General features: G+C 46.5%; 1 protein-coding gene across 4 annotated transcripts in view; it reads left to right on the forward strand.

The window, feature by feature from the left end:
• Window positions 1-18,823, forward strand: part of CPVL (carboxypeptidase vitellogenic like) — a 392,151-nt gene that overhangs the window by 84,440 nt on the left and 288,888 nt on the right. For all 4 annotated transcript variants that reach the window (XM_063921970.1, XM_063921966.1, XM_063921969.1 and 1 more), the window contains exons 4-5: window positions 14,028-14,142; window positions 15,090-15,148. In XM_063921970.1, the coding sequence (XP_063778040.1) occupies window positions 14,028-14,142; window positions 15,090-15,148 (174 nt within the window). The remainder of the gene's footprint in view (window positions 1-14,027; window positions 14,143-15,089; window positions 15,149-18,823) is intronic.

An 18,823-nucleotide genomic window follows, 5' to 3' on the forward strand; every position in this document is an offset into this window, starting at 1 on the left:
AAGTGGACAGTTTGATTTCACAGAAGTGTGATTGACTTGGAGTTACATTGTGTTGTTTAAGTGTTCCCTTTATTTTTTTTGAGCACTGTATATATGTATATGTATGTGTGTGTGTGTGTGTGTGTATATATATGTGTGTGTATATGTGTATATATATATATATATATATATATATATATATATATATATGTATATATATATATATATATATATATATATATATATATATATATATATATATATATATATATATATATATATATATATATATATATATATTTCTCTATCGTCCTAGTGGATGCTGGGGTTCCTGAAAGGACCATGGGGAATAGCGGCTCCGCAGGAGACAGGGCACAAAAAGTAAAGCTTTTTCCGATCAGGTGGTGTGCACTGGCTCCTCCCCCTATGACCCTCCTCCAGACTCAAGTTAGATTTTTGTGCCCGGCCGAGAAGGGTGCAATCTAGGTGGCTCTCCTAAAGAGCTGCTTAGAAAAAGTTTAGCTAGGTTTTTTATTTTACAGTGATTCCTGCTGGCAACAGGATCACTGCAGCGAGGGACTGAGGGGAGAAGGAGTCAACTCACCTGCGTGCAGGATGGATTGGCTTCTTGGCTACTGGACATCAAGCTCCAGAGGGACGATCACGGGTACAGCCTGGATGGTCACCGGAGCCACGCCGCCGGCCCCCTTGCAGATGCTGAAGACAGAAGAGGTCCAGAATCGGCGTCTGAAGACTCCTGCAGTCTTCAAAAGGTAGCGCACAGCACTGCAGCTGTGCGCCATTTTCCTCTCAGCACACTTCACACGGCAGTCACTGAGGGTGCAGGGCGCTGGGAGGGGGGCGCCCTGGGAGGCAAAATGATTACCTATAAAGGCTAAAAATACCTCACATATAGCCCTAGAGGCTATATGGAGATATTTAACCCCTGCCTAATTTTTCTAAATAGCGGGAGACGAGCCCGCCAGAAAAGGGGCGGGGCCTATCTCCTCAGCACACGGCGCCATTTCCTCTCACAGCTCCGCTGGTCAGGACGGCTCCCAAGTCTCTCCCCTGCACTGCACTACAGAAACAGGGTAAAACAGAGAGGGGGGGGCACATTTATGGCGAAAATTTGATATAACAAAGCAGCTATAAGGGAGCACTTATTATAAGGCTATCCCTGATATATATATATAGCGCTTTTGGTGTGTGCTGGCAAACTCTCCCTCTGTCTCCCCAAAGGGCTAGTGGGTCCTGTCTTCGTTAGGAGCATTCCCTGTGTGTCTGCTGTGTGTCGGTACGTGTGTGTCGACATGTATGAGGACGATATTGGTGTGGAGGCGGAGCAATTGCCAAATATGAGGATGTCACCCCCTAGGGAGTCGACACCGGAATGGATGCCTTTATTTATGGAACTACGGGATAGTGTCAACACGCTAAAGCAGTCGTTTGACGACATGAGGCGGCCGGACAATCAATTAGTGCCTGTCCAGGCGACTCAAACACCGTCAGGGGCTGTGAAACGCCCTTTGCCTCAGTCGGTCGACACAGACCCAGACACAGGCGATGACTCCAGTGGTGACGGTGACGAATCAACCGTATTTTCCAGTAGGGCCACACGTTATATGATTTTGGCAATGAAGGAGGCGTTACATTTAGCTGATACTACAGGTACCACTAAACAGGGTATTATGTGGGGTATGAAAAAACTACCTATAGTTTTTCCTGAATCAGAAGAATTAAATGACGTGTGTAATGAAGCGTGGGTTGCCCCGGATAAAAAGCTGATAATTTCAAAGAAATTATTGGCATTATACCCTTTCCCACCAGAGGTTAGGGAGCGCTGGGAAACACCTCCTAGGGTGGACAAGGCGCTAACACGCTTATCTAAACAAGTGGCGTTACCCTCTCCTGAGACGGCCGCACTTAAAGATCCATCAGATAGGAGGATGGAAAATATCCAAAAAAGTATATACACACATGCAGGTGTTATACTACGACCAGCTGTAGCGACTGCCTGGATGGGCAGTGCTGGGGTAGTTTGGTCAGAGTCCCTGATTGAAAATATTGATACCCTGGACAGGGACAATATTTTACTGTCGTTAGAACAAATAAAGGATGCATTTCTTTATATGCGTGATGCACAGAGGGATATCTGCACACTGGCATCACGGGTAAGTGCTATGTCCATTTCGGCCAGAAGAGCTTTATGGACGCGACAGTGGACAGGCGATGCGGATTCAAAACGGCATATGGAAGTTTTGCCGTATAAAGGGGAGGAGTTATTTGGAGTCGGTCTATCAGATTTGGTGGCCACGGCTACAGCCGGGAAATCCACCTTTCTACCGCAAGTCACTCCCCCACAGAAAAAGGCACCGACTTTTCAACCGCAGCCCTTTCGTTCCTTTAAAAATAAGAGAGCAAAGGGCTATTCATATCTGCCACGAGGCAAAGGTCGAGGGAAGAGACCGCAACACGCAGCTCCTTCCCAGGAACAGAAGCCCTCCCCGGCTTCTACAAAAGCCTCAGCATGACGCTGGGGCTTCTCAAGCGGACTCGGGGAAGGTGGGCGGTCGTCTCAAAAATTACAGCGCGCAGTGGGTTCACTCGCAGGTAGATCCCTGGATCCTGCAGATAATATCTCAAGGGTACAGGTTGGAATTAGAGACGGATCCACCTCGCCGTTTCCTGAAGTCTGCTTTACCAACGTCCCCCTCCGAAAGGGAGACGGTTTTGGAAGCCATTCACAAGCTGTACTCTCAGCAGGTGATAGTCAAGGTACCTCTTCTACAACAAGGGAAGGGGTATTATTCCACTCTTTTTGTGGTACCGAAGCCGGATGGCTCGGTAAGGCCTATTCTAAATCTGAAGTCCTTGAACCTGTACATAAAGAAGTTCAAGTTCAAAATGGAGTCACTCAGAGCAGTGATAGCGAACCTGGAAGAGGGGGACTTTATGGTATCCTTGGACATCAAGGATGCGTATCTCCACGTTCCAATTTACCCCTCACACCAGGGGTACCTCAGGTTCGTTGTACAAAACTGTCACTATCAGTTTCAGACGCTGCCGTTCGGATTGTCCACGGCACCTCGGATCTTTACAAAGGTAATGGCCGAGATGATGATTCTTCTTCGAAGAAAAGGCGTATTAATTATCCCATACTTGGACGATCTCCTAATAAGGGCGAGGTCCAGAGAACAGCTAGAGATGGGATTAGCACTGTCTCAAGAAGTGCTAAAACAGCACGGGTGGATTCTGAATATTCCAAAATCCCAGTTAATGCCGACAACTCGTCTGCTGTTCCTAGGGATGATTCTGGACACTGTTCAGAAAAAGGTTTTTCTCCCGGAGGAAAAAGCCAAGGAGTTATCCGAGCTTGTCAGGAACCTCCTAAAACCAGGAAAAGTGTCTGTACATCAATGCACAAGAGTCCTGGGAAAAATGGTGGCTTCTTACGAAGCAATTCCATTCGGCAGATTCCACGCAAGAATTTTCCAAAGGGATCTGTTGGACAAATGGTCAGGGTCGCATCTTCAGATGCACCTACGGATAACCCTGTCTCCAAGGACAAGGGTGTCTCTTCTGTGGTGGTTGCAGAGTCATGAGGACTATTGGAGGGCCGCAGATTCGGCATACAGGATTGGATCCTGGTGACCACGGACGCCAGCCTGAGAGGCTGGGGAGCAGTCACACAAGGAAGAAACTTCCAGGGAGTATGGACGAGCCTGGAAACGTCTCTTCACATAAACATTCTGGAACTAAGAGCAATATACAATGCTCTAAGCCAGGCAGAACCTCTGCTTCAGGGAAAACCGGTGTTGATCCAGTCGGACAACATCACGGCAGTCGCCCATGTGAACAGACAGGGCGGCACAAGAAGCAGGAGTGCAATGGCAGAAGCTGCAAGGATTCTTCGCTGGGCAGAGAATCATGTGATAGCGCTGTCAGCAGTGTTCATCCCGGGAGTGGACAACTGGGAAGCAGACTTCCTCAGCAGACACGATCTTCACCCGGGAGAGTGGGGACTTCATCCAGAAGTCTTCCACATGCTGGTAACCCGTTGGGAAAGACCAATGGTGGACATGATGGCGTCTCGCCTCAACAAAAAACTGGACAGGTATTGCGCCAGGTCAAGAGATCGTACCAGTCGGTGTATGTGTTTCCTCCTCTGCCTCTCATACCAAAAGTATTGAGAATTATACGGCAAAGAGGCGTAAGAACGATACTAGTGGTTCCGGATTGGCCAAGAAGGACTTGGTACCCGGAACTTCAAGAGATGATCACGGAAGATCCGTGGCCTCTACCTCTAAGGAGGGACTTGCTTCAGCAGGGTCCCTGTCTGTTTCAAGACTTACCGCGGCTGCGTTTGACGGCATGGCGGTTGAACGCCGGATCCTAATGGAAAAAGGCATGCCGGAAGAAGTCATTCCTACTTTGATTAAAGCAAGGAAAGAAGTAACCGTGCAACATTATCACCGAATTTGGCGAAAATATGTTGCGTGGTGCGAAGATCGGAGTGCTCCGACGGAGGAATTTCAACTGGGTCGATTCCTACATTTCCTGCAATCAGGATTGTCTATGGGTCTCAAATTGGGATCTATTAAGGTTCAAATTTCGGCCCTGTCGATTTTCTTCCAAAAAGAATTGGCTTCAGTCCCTGAAGTCCAGACCTTTGTTAAGGGAGTGCTGCATATACAGCCTCCTGTGGTGCCTCCAGTGGCACCGTGGGATCTCAATGTAGTTTTGGATTTTCTAAAATCTCATTGGTTTGAACCACTAAATAAGGTGGATTTGAAATATCTCACTTGGAAAGTGACCATGCTTCTAGCCCTGGCTTCTGCCAGGAGAGTGTCAGAATTGGCAGCTTTATCTTACAAAAGCCCATATCTGATTTTCCATTCGGACAGGGCAGAACTGCGGACTCGTCCGCATTTTCTCCCTCAGGTGGTGTCAGCATTTCATCTGAACCAGCCTATTGTAGTGCCTGCGGCTACAAGTGACTTGGAGGACTCCAAGTTACTGGACGTTGTCAGAGCATTAAAAATATATATTGCAAGAACAGCTGGAGTCAGAAAATCTGACTCGTTGTTTATATTGTATGCACCCAACAAGATGGGTGCTCCTGCGTCTAAGCAGACGATTGCTCGTTGGATCTGTAGCACAATCCAACTGGCACATTCTGTGGCAGGCCTGCCACAGCCTAAATCTGTAAAGGCCCACTCCACAAGGAAGGTGGGCTCATCTTGGGCGGCTGCCCGAGGGGTCTCGGCATTACAACTTTGCCGAGCAGCTACGTGGTCAGGGGAGAACACGTTTGTAAAATTTTACAAATTTGATACTCTGGCTAAGGAGGATCTGGAGTTCTTTCATTCGGTGCTGCAGAGTCATCCGCACTCTCCCGCCCGTTTGGGAGCTTTGGTATAATCCCCATGGTCCTTTCAGGAACCCCAGCATCCACTAGGACGATAGAGAAAATAAGATTTTACTTACCGATAAATCTATTTCTCGGAGTCCGTAGTGGATGCTGGGCGCCCATCCCAAGTGCGGATTATCTGCATAAATTGTACATAGTTATTGTTAACTTATTCGGGTTATTGTTGTAGGAAGCCATCTTTCAGAGGCTCCGCTGTTATCATACTGTTAACTGGGTTTAGATCACAAGTTGTACGGTGTGATTGGTGTGGCTGGTATGAGTCTTACCCGGGATTCAAAATCCTCCCTTATTGTGTACGCTCGTCCGGGCACAGTACCTAACTGGAGTCTGGAGGAGGGTCATAGGGGGAGGAGCCAGTGCACACCACCTGATCGGAAAAAGCTTTACTTTTTGTGCCCTGTCTCCTGCGGAGCCGCTATTCCCCATGGTCCTTTCAGGAACCCCAGCATCCACTACGGACTCCGAGAAATAGATTTATCGGTAAGTAAAATCTTATTATATATATATATATATATATATGTATATGTGTGTGTGTGTATATACAAAAATGGGTCGGGACTCACGTTACTGTCCCACAGAAATGCTCCAGTGCCCTCCTTAAGTCAAATAGACTCCAACATAACACCCACGAAGGCGGCACTCGCAAGACTTCCAATGGAGGAATAATGAGACGGACAGCGTCTATAGTTCAACGTTTCAGTCTAATGGACTTTTTTCAAGAACAAAAAACAACATGTGCAATCTTACCTTAAATAGTGAATACCGTCCAGGCCGCCATGCCCGCCTTCCGGTCACCTCGGGTCCCCGTCCGATGATGTCACCCTGCATGCGAGAGATGTCAGGGATATTCCTCTGGGCAGAAAGAAATACAAGAGCAATGTCTGCCATCTTCATTCCGGGGGTGGACAACTGGGAGGCTGATCCTTGTGAGCAATGATCCTTGTGAGCGGAACATCCTAGCTCACAAGGATCTTTCGAAAAGGGTTATTGCAACTATGGTTCAGGCCAGAAAGCCTGTGATGTTAAAACACTATCATCATATCTGGAAACGATATGTCTCTTGGTGCGAGGAGCGCACATATACTTCTGCAGAATTCAGTCTGGGACGTTTCTTACGTTTCCTGCACACTGTTGTGGATATGGGTTTACGTCTGGGCTCCCTTTAGGTCCAGATTTCAGCCCTCTCTGTTTTCTTCCAGAGGAAGTTGGCTATGTTGCCAGAGGTTCGGACGTTCTTGCAAGGAGTGCTTCACATACAGCCTCCCTTTGTGCCACCAACGGCACCCTGGGATTTTAATGTGGTTTTGGATTTTTTTACAATCCCCCTGGTTTGAACCGCGGATGAAAGTAGAAGTCAAATACCTTACGTGGAAGACAGTAATTTTTTTGGCCCTGGCTTCTGCTAGACATGTCTCTGAATTGGGGGCCTTATCGTGTAAAAGTCCTTACTTGGTCTTTTATGAGGACAGAGCAGAGCTCAGGACTCGGCAGCAGTTCCTGCCAAAAGTTGTCTCTGCATTCGATTTAAACCAACCTATTGTGGTTCCGTCTAGTTCTGGCTCTTCTGCTCCTCCGGAGGCTTTGGATGCAGTGCAAGCCTTTAAGATCTCTGTCAAGAGGACGGCTCGACTCAGAAAGACGGATTCCCTGTTTGTGGTATATGATGCGCAAAAAAAAGGGTTGCCCTGCTTCTAAGCAGTCCATTGCTCGTTGGCTTAGGCTTACTATCCAACAGGCCTATGTGTCGGCAGCCTTACCTGTTCCACAGTCTCTGAAGGCCCACTCTACAAGATCGGTGGGGTCTTCCTGGGCGGCTGCCTGTGGAGTCTCGGCCTTGCAACTATGCCGAGCTGCTACCTGGTCGGGGAAGAACAACCTATGTGACGTTCTACAGGTTTGATACCCAGTTTGGGCAGGTGGTCTCTGCACATTTCCGCCTGTTCTGGAAGCTTTGGGACGTCCCCATCGTACTAAGTGAACCCTGGTATCCCTTATGGATGCTCGAGAAAATAGGATTTTAAATACCGTATTTGCCGGCGTATAAGTCGACCCCCAACATTTCCACTCAAAATATAGAGTTTGTTATATACTCGCCGTATAAGACTACCCCCTTCCACACACCAAATAAAACGTAAAAGAACATCAGATTTGTGACATACTGTATATTATGACCTGATAAGAGATTTGGATAGGGAGTATTTATCAAGGTATGCATAAGAAGGGGGGAGGGGGCGAGGAGAAAGTTGTAAAATGTATAAAAGTATACCCCTGTGTGCATTTAGTGTTACCGGTTTCACATGAGTGCCATTAGTATTAGTGCCATTACAGTACCTGTCATTGTCACCATTGTACGGCCACAACGCGACTGCAGCGCCTCCGGCCAGTCCCTGCATCTCCCTGTAATTGGCACTAGTGACCCGCCGCGGCCGCACTGGATATCGCGCGATACTGGATGGTGAGTAGAATGAGGTGGGCTGGCATCGGGAGGCCACTATGGGCACCGGGCGAGTATCGGAAGGCCACTATGGCAGCTATGTCTATCCCAACTGAAGTGCACCCGGCGTATAAGACGACCCCCCCGCTTGGAGGCATGTTTTTCAGGGCAAAAAAGTAGTCTTATACGCCAGCAAATACTGTACCTACTGGTAAATCCTTTTCTCGTAGTCCATAAGGGATAATGGGTGCCCGCCTCAGTGCGTTAACTTTTCTGCAGGTTGCTTCTTCTATATAAGTTTCCATGTTCAGCTGTTGCTGCTTGGTTGCCAGCCGTTGCTGGTCAGTTTATGTTGTGGTGTGCTGGGGTGTGAATCTCACCACTCGTTATGTTCCTTCTCTCAAGTATGTCCATTCTTCTTCGGGCACTATTTTTTACCTATAACTGCCTGTGGGAGGGGGCATAGAGGAGAGGAGCCAGCACACGCAGTTGAAAAAATTTAAAGTGCACCGGCTCCTTTGGACCCCATCTATACCCCATTGTACTAAGTGAACCCCAGTATCCCTTATGGACTACGAGAAAATAATTTATCGGTAGGTATTTTAAAATCCTATTTTTTTTTTTTTTTTAAATAAATGTATCCAAGTGAAGCTGAAACAATACACTAATGGAGATTCTCATTTTTATCTCCCCAGTAGCAATAGTAAAATTAGTAGTTTTGGACCAGTTTTAAAACAGACCCACCCGCATCCCTCTATCTAATGAATTGGCCTGGGCTACTGTCGGCGGTCATTTTGTGCTGATAGCAGTGGGTGTTGTATGGGAAGGGGGCACGTACTCTCCTCCACTGCACTTGACAAAGATGTGATGGCCATCCTTGATTGTATACTGTACTTGTGCTTTGCATGAGGTATTTCAAAGGGGGTGGGGGTTGTGCGCTTAAATAAAATGTTAACACCTGTGTGAAATCTTTCTGATTGGAGTAGATTTAGAGCTTGCATATATAGGTATTAATGTGTTTATCCATCCGTGAACGGAGCACTGTGAATCCTAATGCAAGACCACAGTTATGTTAAAAGAAACCAATCAAGGGTGATTATTGCAGTCGCTGTTGTGTTAATGGCTCATTATACATTTCTTATACACTCTGTTTTCTTGGTGGTCATTGTGTCCCATTGTTGTTACCGTTGTTCAGAGTATTGAATGGAGAGCATAAAAGTATCCTGTAAGCTGTGGCAAAAGCTGGGACAGAATCTTTCATAAAGGATGAGGTGCTGTGCAGACAATGACTGGATCTGAGATGGATAGATATGTGCCATGTGCTCCATTTCTGTCAAATATTGATGATCATTTTTATGTAGTTTTTTTTTTATTTCTCCTTCATTTACTAGGGGTCACTAGAGGCTTATGACTGTTGGTATAGACGGGTGGTTAAGTGGAGCCGACACTTTAAATTTATAAGTATGACTGGCTCCTCCCCCAGTTTAGAAATGTGCCCGAGGGAGACGGTCACTCTATGGGCTTTCTCGTTTTTTTTTAATTAAATCATTTTAGGCGCCAAGACAAGCTTTGAGAACAGACAGACAGCACTGCCCCTGTCTGCCTATAATATAGGAGCTTCCGGGGGGACCATTAGCTGCCTCTTGAGGCTGATGCCTGTGTCCCCGCTGCAGAGACACCAGTCTCTGGGATAGACTAAATGCAGCTGTTTGCGTACAAGTCGCCACCGGCCAGCACGGCAGCGCTGTGAGTATTACCCGGCTCTCTGACTAGCAGAAGATATGGCGGTGATTAGAGTCCGCATACAGCCCTCTTTACGCACTTAATTGGCTTAAGGGTTAATGTATTTAAACCCCCTATATACAGTCAAACTGCAGCGTTCGCTTTATGGAGCACTAAACCGTTTTTAAAAAAGGCACCATGGAGAGGGTGGAGCTTACTCCGGCCGGACTTCAATACCCAAGCTCCCCAGCACTTCCTCTGCAGCCTCCTGCACATGGTTTCGGCCATTTTGGAAGCAGACATCGTTGTTCCCTGCTGCTGCTGACCCCGCTGTTCTCTGCAAACAACGCTGAAACTCCCTGCGCCCAGCTCTCCTGGCATTTGTTGTGACTGCATCTGTTTGTACAGATTATTTTACGAATTTTCCTATTCTGTGTCATATGTTTCACCTCCTTCTCTAAAGTTCTGTACTCTCCGTTTCTCCTCTGGCTCAGTTTCTCAAACTGGTTTGGAGGGGGGCATACAGGGGGGGAGGAGCCAGTCACACTTTTATAAATCTAAAGTGCCAGCTCCACTTATCCAACCGTCTATACCTACTGTCATTAGTCTCCAGTGTCCTCTTCTGAATCTGAGCGATGGGTTTACCGGTAAGTACCAAAATCCTGTTTGTTTGTTTTTGTTTGTTTTTTAAGAATGTGGTTATATTTTTCTATTTCCACTAGACAATTAATAGTAGAGACACCTGTGTGGTTTAGAGAGAAACACTATTGTGTGATTTCTAGGACTCCTATGGAACCAAAGGTTCTAGAGCACAGTTAACTCGTGCCTGTGACTGCTTTTTTTTTTTTTCAGGAATATCTTCTGTGGGAACATGTTGGTTGGCACAGTCCATTCCAAAAAAATTGGTATTGTAGTACCCCCAATCCATCAATAAACATCAGGGATGCTGCTTGTCCTGTGTGATGTGGTGGTTACGGGCACTTATGGGTTGCAATGAGCACACTGAATGGTGCCTGCTCCATTTTAAAAAGGGCACTGCAATTCTAACACGCCTGACTGCACATGCAAATGCGGGTGGGTATGGGGTCATTGATCCAACTGTTGAATATACATGCTTTTATTACATTAACAAACTGTAGTAAAGCATATACAGGTTGGGTCTTCTATATCCAAAGTTCTTGGAACCAAAAGTATTTTGGATATTGGATTTTTCCATATCTTGGAATATTTGCATACCATAATGAGAGATCTTAGGGATAGAACCCAAGCCTAAACACAAAATGCATTTGTTACATATACACCTTAAACACACAACCTGATGATACTCTTATATAAAATTTTTAATACTTTTCTGCATTAAACAAAGTTTGTGTACACTGAACCAGCAGAAAGCAAAGGAAACAAATTCTGTGTTTTGCAATTTTGGATATGGGAGACTCCAGCCTGTATTTTAAATCGTTTAAAAGAAGAAAAAAATAATACATTTAAATTTTTTTTTAGTATACGACTGTATTCCAAATATATGCAGCAGGGGGCACTGCTTATCTACTGTACACCATAAAGAGACTGAGAATGTTTATAAGGATGAAAACTTTACAAATAATTGTGTTCTATGTAGTATATGTTAACTGTACAATGCTCTATAAACTAACAAATGGACTTAACATAAGCTAATGCACTCCGCTTTAGAAAATATTTATAGATTTTCTGTTCAAAGAGGGTTTTGTGTTCATCGTATCCAATCCCATGTGCTAAGGCAAAAGATCTTATCAGTGACCATCTTTCCTTCTTAAAGTTCACACTAAACCGCACACATTTATTTGAAACCCGATACATATCAATAGAGGAGACAATCCAGGTGGGACTATGCAGTCAAGGGCTGGTTGATGCCTGTGTATCTAGTCCAAGTGGGATTATGTGTTCTTCCCTGGTGAGACAGAGTCCAGATGGAAGTGGTCAGAGTGAAACAGGCCAGGTGGTCAGGATTCTCCCTGCAACGAAGCAGTACTGAGCTATGTGTTGCTGAGAAGAAGCCCGGCCGGATAACTTGAGTGTAAGCAGGCCTCGGAGCCTGAATGTCAGTAAGCCAGAGCCCATGTTACTCTGGAGGAGCAGGGCTTATTAGACTTTGTGACGGGCCCTACACACTTGGCGATATTCTGAAAGATATGAACGATCTCGTTCATAAATGAACGAGAACTCGTTCATATCTTTCAGTGTGGAGACTTAAGCGATGAACGATGCGCGTCCCCGCGCTCGTTCATCGCTGGTCTCCCGTCGGCTATGCATGCAGGCCAATATGGACGATCTCGTCCATATTTGCCTGCACTTCAATGCAGCCGGGTGACGGAGGGAGTGAAGAAACTTCACTCCCCCCGTCACTGCCCCCCCGCCGCCGGGTCGCTCGTCGGCCGTATCGGCCGTCGGGCACCTCGGCGGCGCATCGCCAAGTGAGTAGGGCCCATAATATTAGACTTTGTGTGTCAAGTCAGAGGCCAGGCTAATTATATTTGCAAGATTTTGAGAGATTTTGTTTGCAGATTAGCTGCCCAAGGTTAGTCTGGGGCGAAGAAATGAGTTGGTTCCTTGCATGGGGACTAGGCGTTTGTTATTTTCTGTTCACTTGTGTTGTACCATTTTATGCTGAAAGTAATGCATCATTGCATTTATTTTCCTGAAAAGCTGTGTTGGTTCCTATTTGAATACAGAGTCCTAGATACTGCACAAATTGACCCCTCTACCGAGCTATTTACCCCATGTCAGCAATGTCTGTATGTACAGTATGTATATCCCTTAGACATAGATAGGGACTCTGTTGTTTGTAAATGACTGCATGACTATTTCCTAAATCTAATATAGAAAGAAGGCAGCCGGTTTGGTCGTGTTGCTGGGTGCTATGGGCTGGTATAAAATGGTTTCATAAGGGTGGTTTACTGTAACTTGGGAAAGGAAGATGAGGGGAAACTTGTTTTTCTCAAGATGCATTTCATTCTTACTTTTGTTGTTTTTTTACTCTCGCATAGAACAAAATGCTAAGGCTGTGCCGTCAGTCATCTAAAATAAGATGCTCGGGTGTAGTCTAATTGAAGTTGCCGCTATTTTGGGGAAAAAAATGTAGGCAGTGCTGATAATTGAAAGAACATTTATAAAAAGAAATAAAAGGAATTGTCAATTTTGATTGTGAAACCTCATATGCAAGGCGTAACAATATGCCTGTGCATTATTACATTAGTAACTCATCCTTACAGCGAAGGTGATCTGTCCCCATAACAGCACTGAATGAGGATTTGCTCACACGTATATTCCCGTCATTACCACAAAAAGCACTATAGGGTGTGTTCTTACTGCGCAGTGCTGTCCTGTGGCTAGATTTACTAATCAGCCACCAATTTTGGGTGGCTTTTCCAGGAGTCTTGTAAAACCCCAGACTTACTAAAGATTAAAACGCCAGCAAACTATCAGTATTCAATTTGCTGTCCCAGTTTTCACAATGTAGAAATTTTAAAAGCGGCAGTTTAAAAAATTATTGTAAGAACAATGTGGCTGTGACAGGAGGGAGAGGTCAGACTGCTTCCAGACATAGCCTCACAGTACCTCTCAGATCACCCTCTGATAGAGGTCAGACTGCTTCCAGACACAACCTCACAGTAGTTCTCAGATCACCCTCCGATAGGTCAGACTGTTTCCAGACACAGCCTCACAGTACCTCTCAGATCACCCTCCAAATTGCTGATTCATAAAAAGGAACTGGTTGAGAATTCCGGTGGTCGAAATCCCGATCAGGTCCTGAACCCACACTCTGGGGGAGGGGGAGGCACGCCCACCCCCACCCCCGAGGAGGGAATAAATTAGTGTGGTGAGCGGATACGCTGCACTCGCCGTCTGGATCCTAGCATCTGTATTATGACCGCCGGGTTCCCTACCGTTGGGATCCCATACTGATCTCTTATTGAATTGACCCCATAGAATACTAAGGGATTTCTCAGATGGCAGGTGATTTTCTACAGTGACTTTGCATTGGGGTGGTTAGGATTTAATCATACATAGCGGCTCTTCTAGGGTTTGACTTAGTTTTTGCCCCGTTGTTTGCCACCTATACACTTTACAGAAGCGCTGTGCACTGCATAACCGAGTACTATAGTTTCTCGGTATAGTGTGCTGCTATCTCATTGTGCCGATCTGTCAGACCAGGGTGGTGATCATTGTGGACTCTCCAGGTAGTTTGGGAGATCCCCGCTATTTTAATGAGTATCCCTGGCATTCAGGTAAAGTCAGCAAGTATTACTCTCTATTTTGCATGGCTTACATTTTAGCTATGATGAAGAATATCTACTAGATAGGTTTGGGTGTGTGTGATCTATAATATGTACTGTGATATGATATGCTATGTGATTAATGGTTCTCTTTTCTAAAGAATGCCCTTTTTAAATGTCCTGTTGTCTTCTGTGATTTGTATAGCTCAGGCCAGAGACCGCCCCAGTATTACTATGGCTACAGGGAGGACCAGGAGGGACGTCCATGTTCGGCCTCTTTGTGGAGCACGGGCCTTACATAGTTCAGAAGAACCTGACATGTAAGGAATGACTGTTGCCCATCTATTCTGCAGTATGTACAGTGCACTAGATACAGACTGTGCTCATATAGAGTGCTTATTACATGTGTGGGTGTGCTGCAAAAGAGAACTAGCTATTTCATACTTGCATAATTAAAGGGCTTATGCCAGAGGGTGTGATGACACTATTTGCATGATAATGCCCCCCGTCCCCCAATACTCCTCCAGGAGAACTCCCTGAAATTCATAGTGATATTAGCAATCTGTTTCAGAAACCTAAACCTGGTAACTTACAAACACAAGATGTAACTTCTTATAGCCATGACCAGGGGCTCCGAGAGCGAGGGGGTGAATACTAATTTCCCAGAAAGGGCTCTTATCAGCTAATGAGGGGGACAAATTTCCCCTATTGCAACTCACCCTCACTGTACCAGGCCTTGTGGATGTATCAATGGCCCTGGCCATAATCAAAGAGCAGTGCAGAGCCTGCAAGGGATGTAAAGTATAGGCTCCCTTACCTCAGCATGTGGCTTTATGCTGCACTTGCGGTAGCTCTGGACTTGCTGATATTAGTGCGTCTTGGGCGAGATGAGGCAGCTAGTGATGTGAGATGAGGTGCTTGTTGCTGGCACTTCCATGACATTGCAATGGCAACTTTCCACCCCAGGTAATTTGAATTAAACCCTTGAAATGATAAAGTTCAGTAATGATCTCTTTAGTAGCACTCCTAATAAAGAAAGGTTTAAATGCAAATCATGCAGAGGTCATGTCATCTCTGGCTGTTCCAAGTGTGTGTGACTATGCACAGCACTAGCTGTATGAGTAATGGTGGGAGTGCACCACTTTATCCAAACAATGCAGAATGTTTGTACAGCAACAACATCTGTCTAGAAGTTCTAGTTTGTATTTTTGTTTATTAATGAGCAGCTGTTGTATCCATCTTTTTTATTTGATTTTTTTGTTAATAGTGGTTCAACGGGAATTCTCTTGGACAAACAAGTATTCCATGTTATACATTGATAATCCGGTAAGTATTTTATTATTGTTGTGTGCTAAAAGGGGGGAGGCATTTGATATGCCGGCTGTCGGGATCCCGGCGCTCACCATACCGACGCTGTAATCCCGACAACTATTCTCCCTCTTGGGATGTCCACAACACCCCTGTAGGGAGAATAAATAGCGCGCCACTGTGCCCACAGCGAGCCCGCAAGGGGCTCTTTTGCACTCACCCTGCTGCCTGCATGCAGGCGGTCAGGATCCCAAGCGCCGGCTTAACATACTACACCCCTACAAGGGAACTGCATTGCCGTACAAAGGGTATACAAAACTACAATACAAACTATAAGAGCACATAATATATACTTAACCTGTTAATGAAAGCAGCACACTGGCAGTAGCTGTGTCTCTTCCAGTAGAATAGAGAGCCTTATTCTTATTTGGAAGGAAAGCAAAAAACAAACCAAAAACAAGTAACTCTTGTGGGTCATATATATTAACCTGGAGCATGCACAAGGAAGTGATAAACCAGTGATAAGTGCAAGGTGATAAACGCACCAGCCAGTCAGCTCCTGTCAATTTACATATTGGAGCTGATTGGCTGGTGCATTTTATCACCTTGCAATTATCACTTCCTTATTCCTTCTCCAGGATGATACATCTGCCCCTGTGTATCTAAAACCATATTGCAATGCGAAGGGAGCAAATATGTTTATATTGTTTCTGTGCAGGATAAATACTGGCTGCTTTGGCATATACCCAACAAATGATAGAAAGCTTTATTTTTACACTGCATTTTAGATTTCAGTTTGGACACACCCCACCCAAATCTAAATATCTCTGCACATGTTAATACTGCCCCACCCGCAGTGCAACATGGTTTTGGCCACGGGCAGTTACTAATTTTATTTTTATTTTGTTCCCTTTACTTACAAATCAGAATTAGTGCTAGGGAGAAGTGTAATTGATATTACATAGGGTCCTGCATTTGTAAAGCCCAGCAACAACTAATGTAGTCTTACTTTATTATACCTGTTAAACTGCAAGGCGGCTGCATAGGAATGACAAGAGAGTGCAGAGACTCCACTTGTTCCACCTATGTTATGTAACACCATACTTACCAACTTTCTGCCTGGGATAGCCAAGTTAGTGCAAGAAAGGGCGTGGCATCATCCAAGGTGTGTGATGCTGGGCGTAAATGTTCGATCGCATCATTGTGGCCCCGCTCTACAATACCCAGAGTACCAGCACTTTAAAGGGGTAGGCGGCGGGGGAGCAGGAATACGATGACACCGATCACATCATCAACCCAGTTTCCCCGCCGGACCGCTCACTCAAAGGTGGAGGGAGGAAGCGTCTGGTGGAGACAGGATCTGGGAGGCTTGCCCACTTTGCTAGATGGCAGCAGCACCACCTGATGTTTTGGGAGCTGCTGACCTGGCCATTCCGGGAGAGCAGGCATGTATGGGCTACACACAAGTTTGATATTTCTCTTACGTCCTAGAGGATGCTGGGGTCCACATTAGTACCATGGGGTGTAGACGGGTCCACCAGGAGCCATTGGCACTTTAAGAGTTTGAGTGTGTGGGCTGGCTCTTCCCTCTATGCCCCTCCTACCAGACTCAGTTTAGAAAATGTCCCAGGAGGAGTCTGTCACAGCTAGGGGAGCTCTCCATCCTTAGTAAAAGTTATTTTTTAGAGTTTATTGTTTTACAGGGAGGCTGCTGGCAACAGCCTCCCTGCAGCGAGGGTCAGAGCTACTGTTTCCGCTGACTGGACACTGAGCTCCAGAGGGGATAGATCGTTCCCCTCACAGGGGACTGCTCGCCCCAGCAGCATGCCACCACCCCCTTGCAGAGCTGAAGATTGTGGCGAGTGAGAAACCGACCCCCTAGCAAGCGGGGGGGGGGGGGGGGGGGCGGTGTGAAGATGGCGGCATCAGGGTAGGAGTGCAGTATTAACTGCGCTCCGGAGGCTCAGCGGTACATAGTGCGCCGCTGTGAGGGGTGCCCTGAGCTAGCGCCTACACTGGTCACACAGCCTGTCGGGGTCCCCGGATCTCAGCCAGCATCAATCTTCAGGCCAGTATAATCCTATGAAGAGCGGAAAGACAGCGCCATTTTGCGGGCGGAGCGTCTCAGAGCGGACCCAGGAGCGTTCAGCGCCATTTTCCTGCCTGCATAGCGCTGTCCAGGAAAGAAGCAAGTCCCTCCACAGCAATCTCCAGCTGTCTCACGGTACCAGGGGGTTGTGGGAGGGGAAGGCTGCAAAACGGCTGTGTAACCTATTAAGGTACACAGTCAGCACTCATAAGGGGTCTCCCTTTTATGTATAAAAGCGCTGTGTGTGGGTTGGCTCCAATCTCTGTGTCTCTCTTGTCATTCTTGGGGAGAAACTCTGTCTGTATCCCCTGTGTGTATGGAGTATTTGTGGTCACCAATAGCAATGTCCAGGGACTCTGTGTCATATGCTGCAGAGGATTTGGCCTCTCAAGATGATCCCATTCCATGTAATCAGGATTGCACTGATTTAGCACAGATTCCAGCAAGGGAGCCGGAATGGTTATCCTCTATCAAAAATATGATTTCTCAGATTTCACAGAGGGTTGCACAAAATGAATCTGCTACCCAGGTGCTGCAGACTATGGCATTCTTGCCCAGTTCTGGTACCTCAGATCCCCCTGCTATGTACTCCCATAAGCGTCCTTTAGCACAAATTATGCAGAATGACACCGATACAGATTCTGACGGTGATGATGGGGGACAGCATCTCTTGCAAAATGGGTGCAGTTGATGATAGAGGCCATTAGGGATGTGTTGAATATTAATGATACACCACCTGAGCGGGTTGAGGAGGCTTACTTCACTGAGAATAAGAAAGCCTCGCTAACCTTCCCTGCGTCAAAATAATTAAATGCTATTTCTCATACGTCCTAGAAGATGCTGGGGTCACATCAAGAACCATGGTGTATAGACGGGATCCGCAGGAGACATGGGCACTTTAAAACTTTCAAAGGTTTGAACTGGCTCCCCCCTCTATGCCCCTCCTCCAGACTCCAGTTTTAGACTTGTGCCCAGGCAGACTGGATGCACTCTGAGGAGCTCTACTGAGTTTCTCTGAAAATACTTTGTTAGGTTTTTTATTTTCAGGGAGAACTGCTGGCAACAGTCTCCCTGCTTCGTGGGACTTAGGGGAGAGAAGTCAGACCTACTTCTGTGAGTTTAAAGGCTCTGCTTCTTTGGCTACAGGACACCATTAGTCTGATCGCTAGGTACGCCTAGATGCTCGTATCCAGAGCTGGCCGTCACCCCCTTTACAGAGCCAGAAGTCAGAAGACAGGTGAGTAGAAGACAGGAGACTTCAGTGATGGCTTCAGAGGTACCGCACACAGCGGGAGTGCTGCGCGCCATGCTCCCACACTCAGCGGCACTACAGTGTGGAGGGGGTGGGGGTGGGGGCGCCCTGGGCAGCATATACACCTCTAAAAAAGTGACTGGCAAAAAGGGACATGGTGCCAAGCCACTATCCAAACCCCCGCCAGTATAAAGATTTTGAAAAATAGCGGGGCTGAAGCGCGCCATTATGGGGGCGGGGCTTAGTCCTCACAGCTCACATCAGCGCCATTTTCTCTTCACAGAAGCTGCAGAGTCGCTGGTCCTTCCTCACACTGCTGTACAAGTAACGGTGCAAAACGGGGGGCAGGGGG

The sequence above is a fragment of the Pseudophryne corroboree genome, chromosome 5, assembly GCF_028390025.1.
Source record: "Pseudophryne corroboree isolate aPseCor3 chromosome 5, aPseCor3.hap2, whole genome shotgun sequence".
Classification (NCBI taxonomy): Eukaryota; Metazoa; Chordata; class Amphibia; order Anura; family Myobatrachidae; genus Pseudophryne; species Pseudophryne corroboree.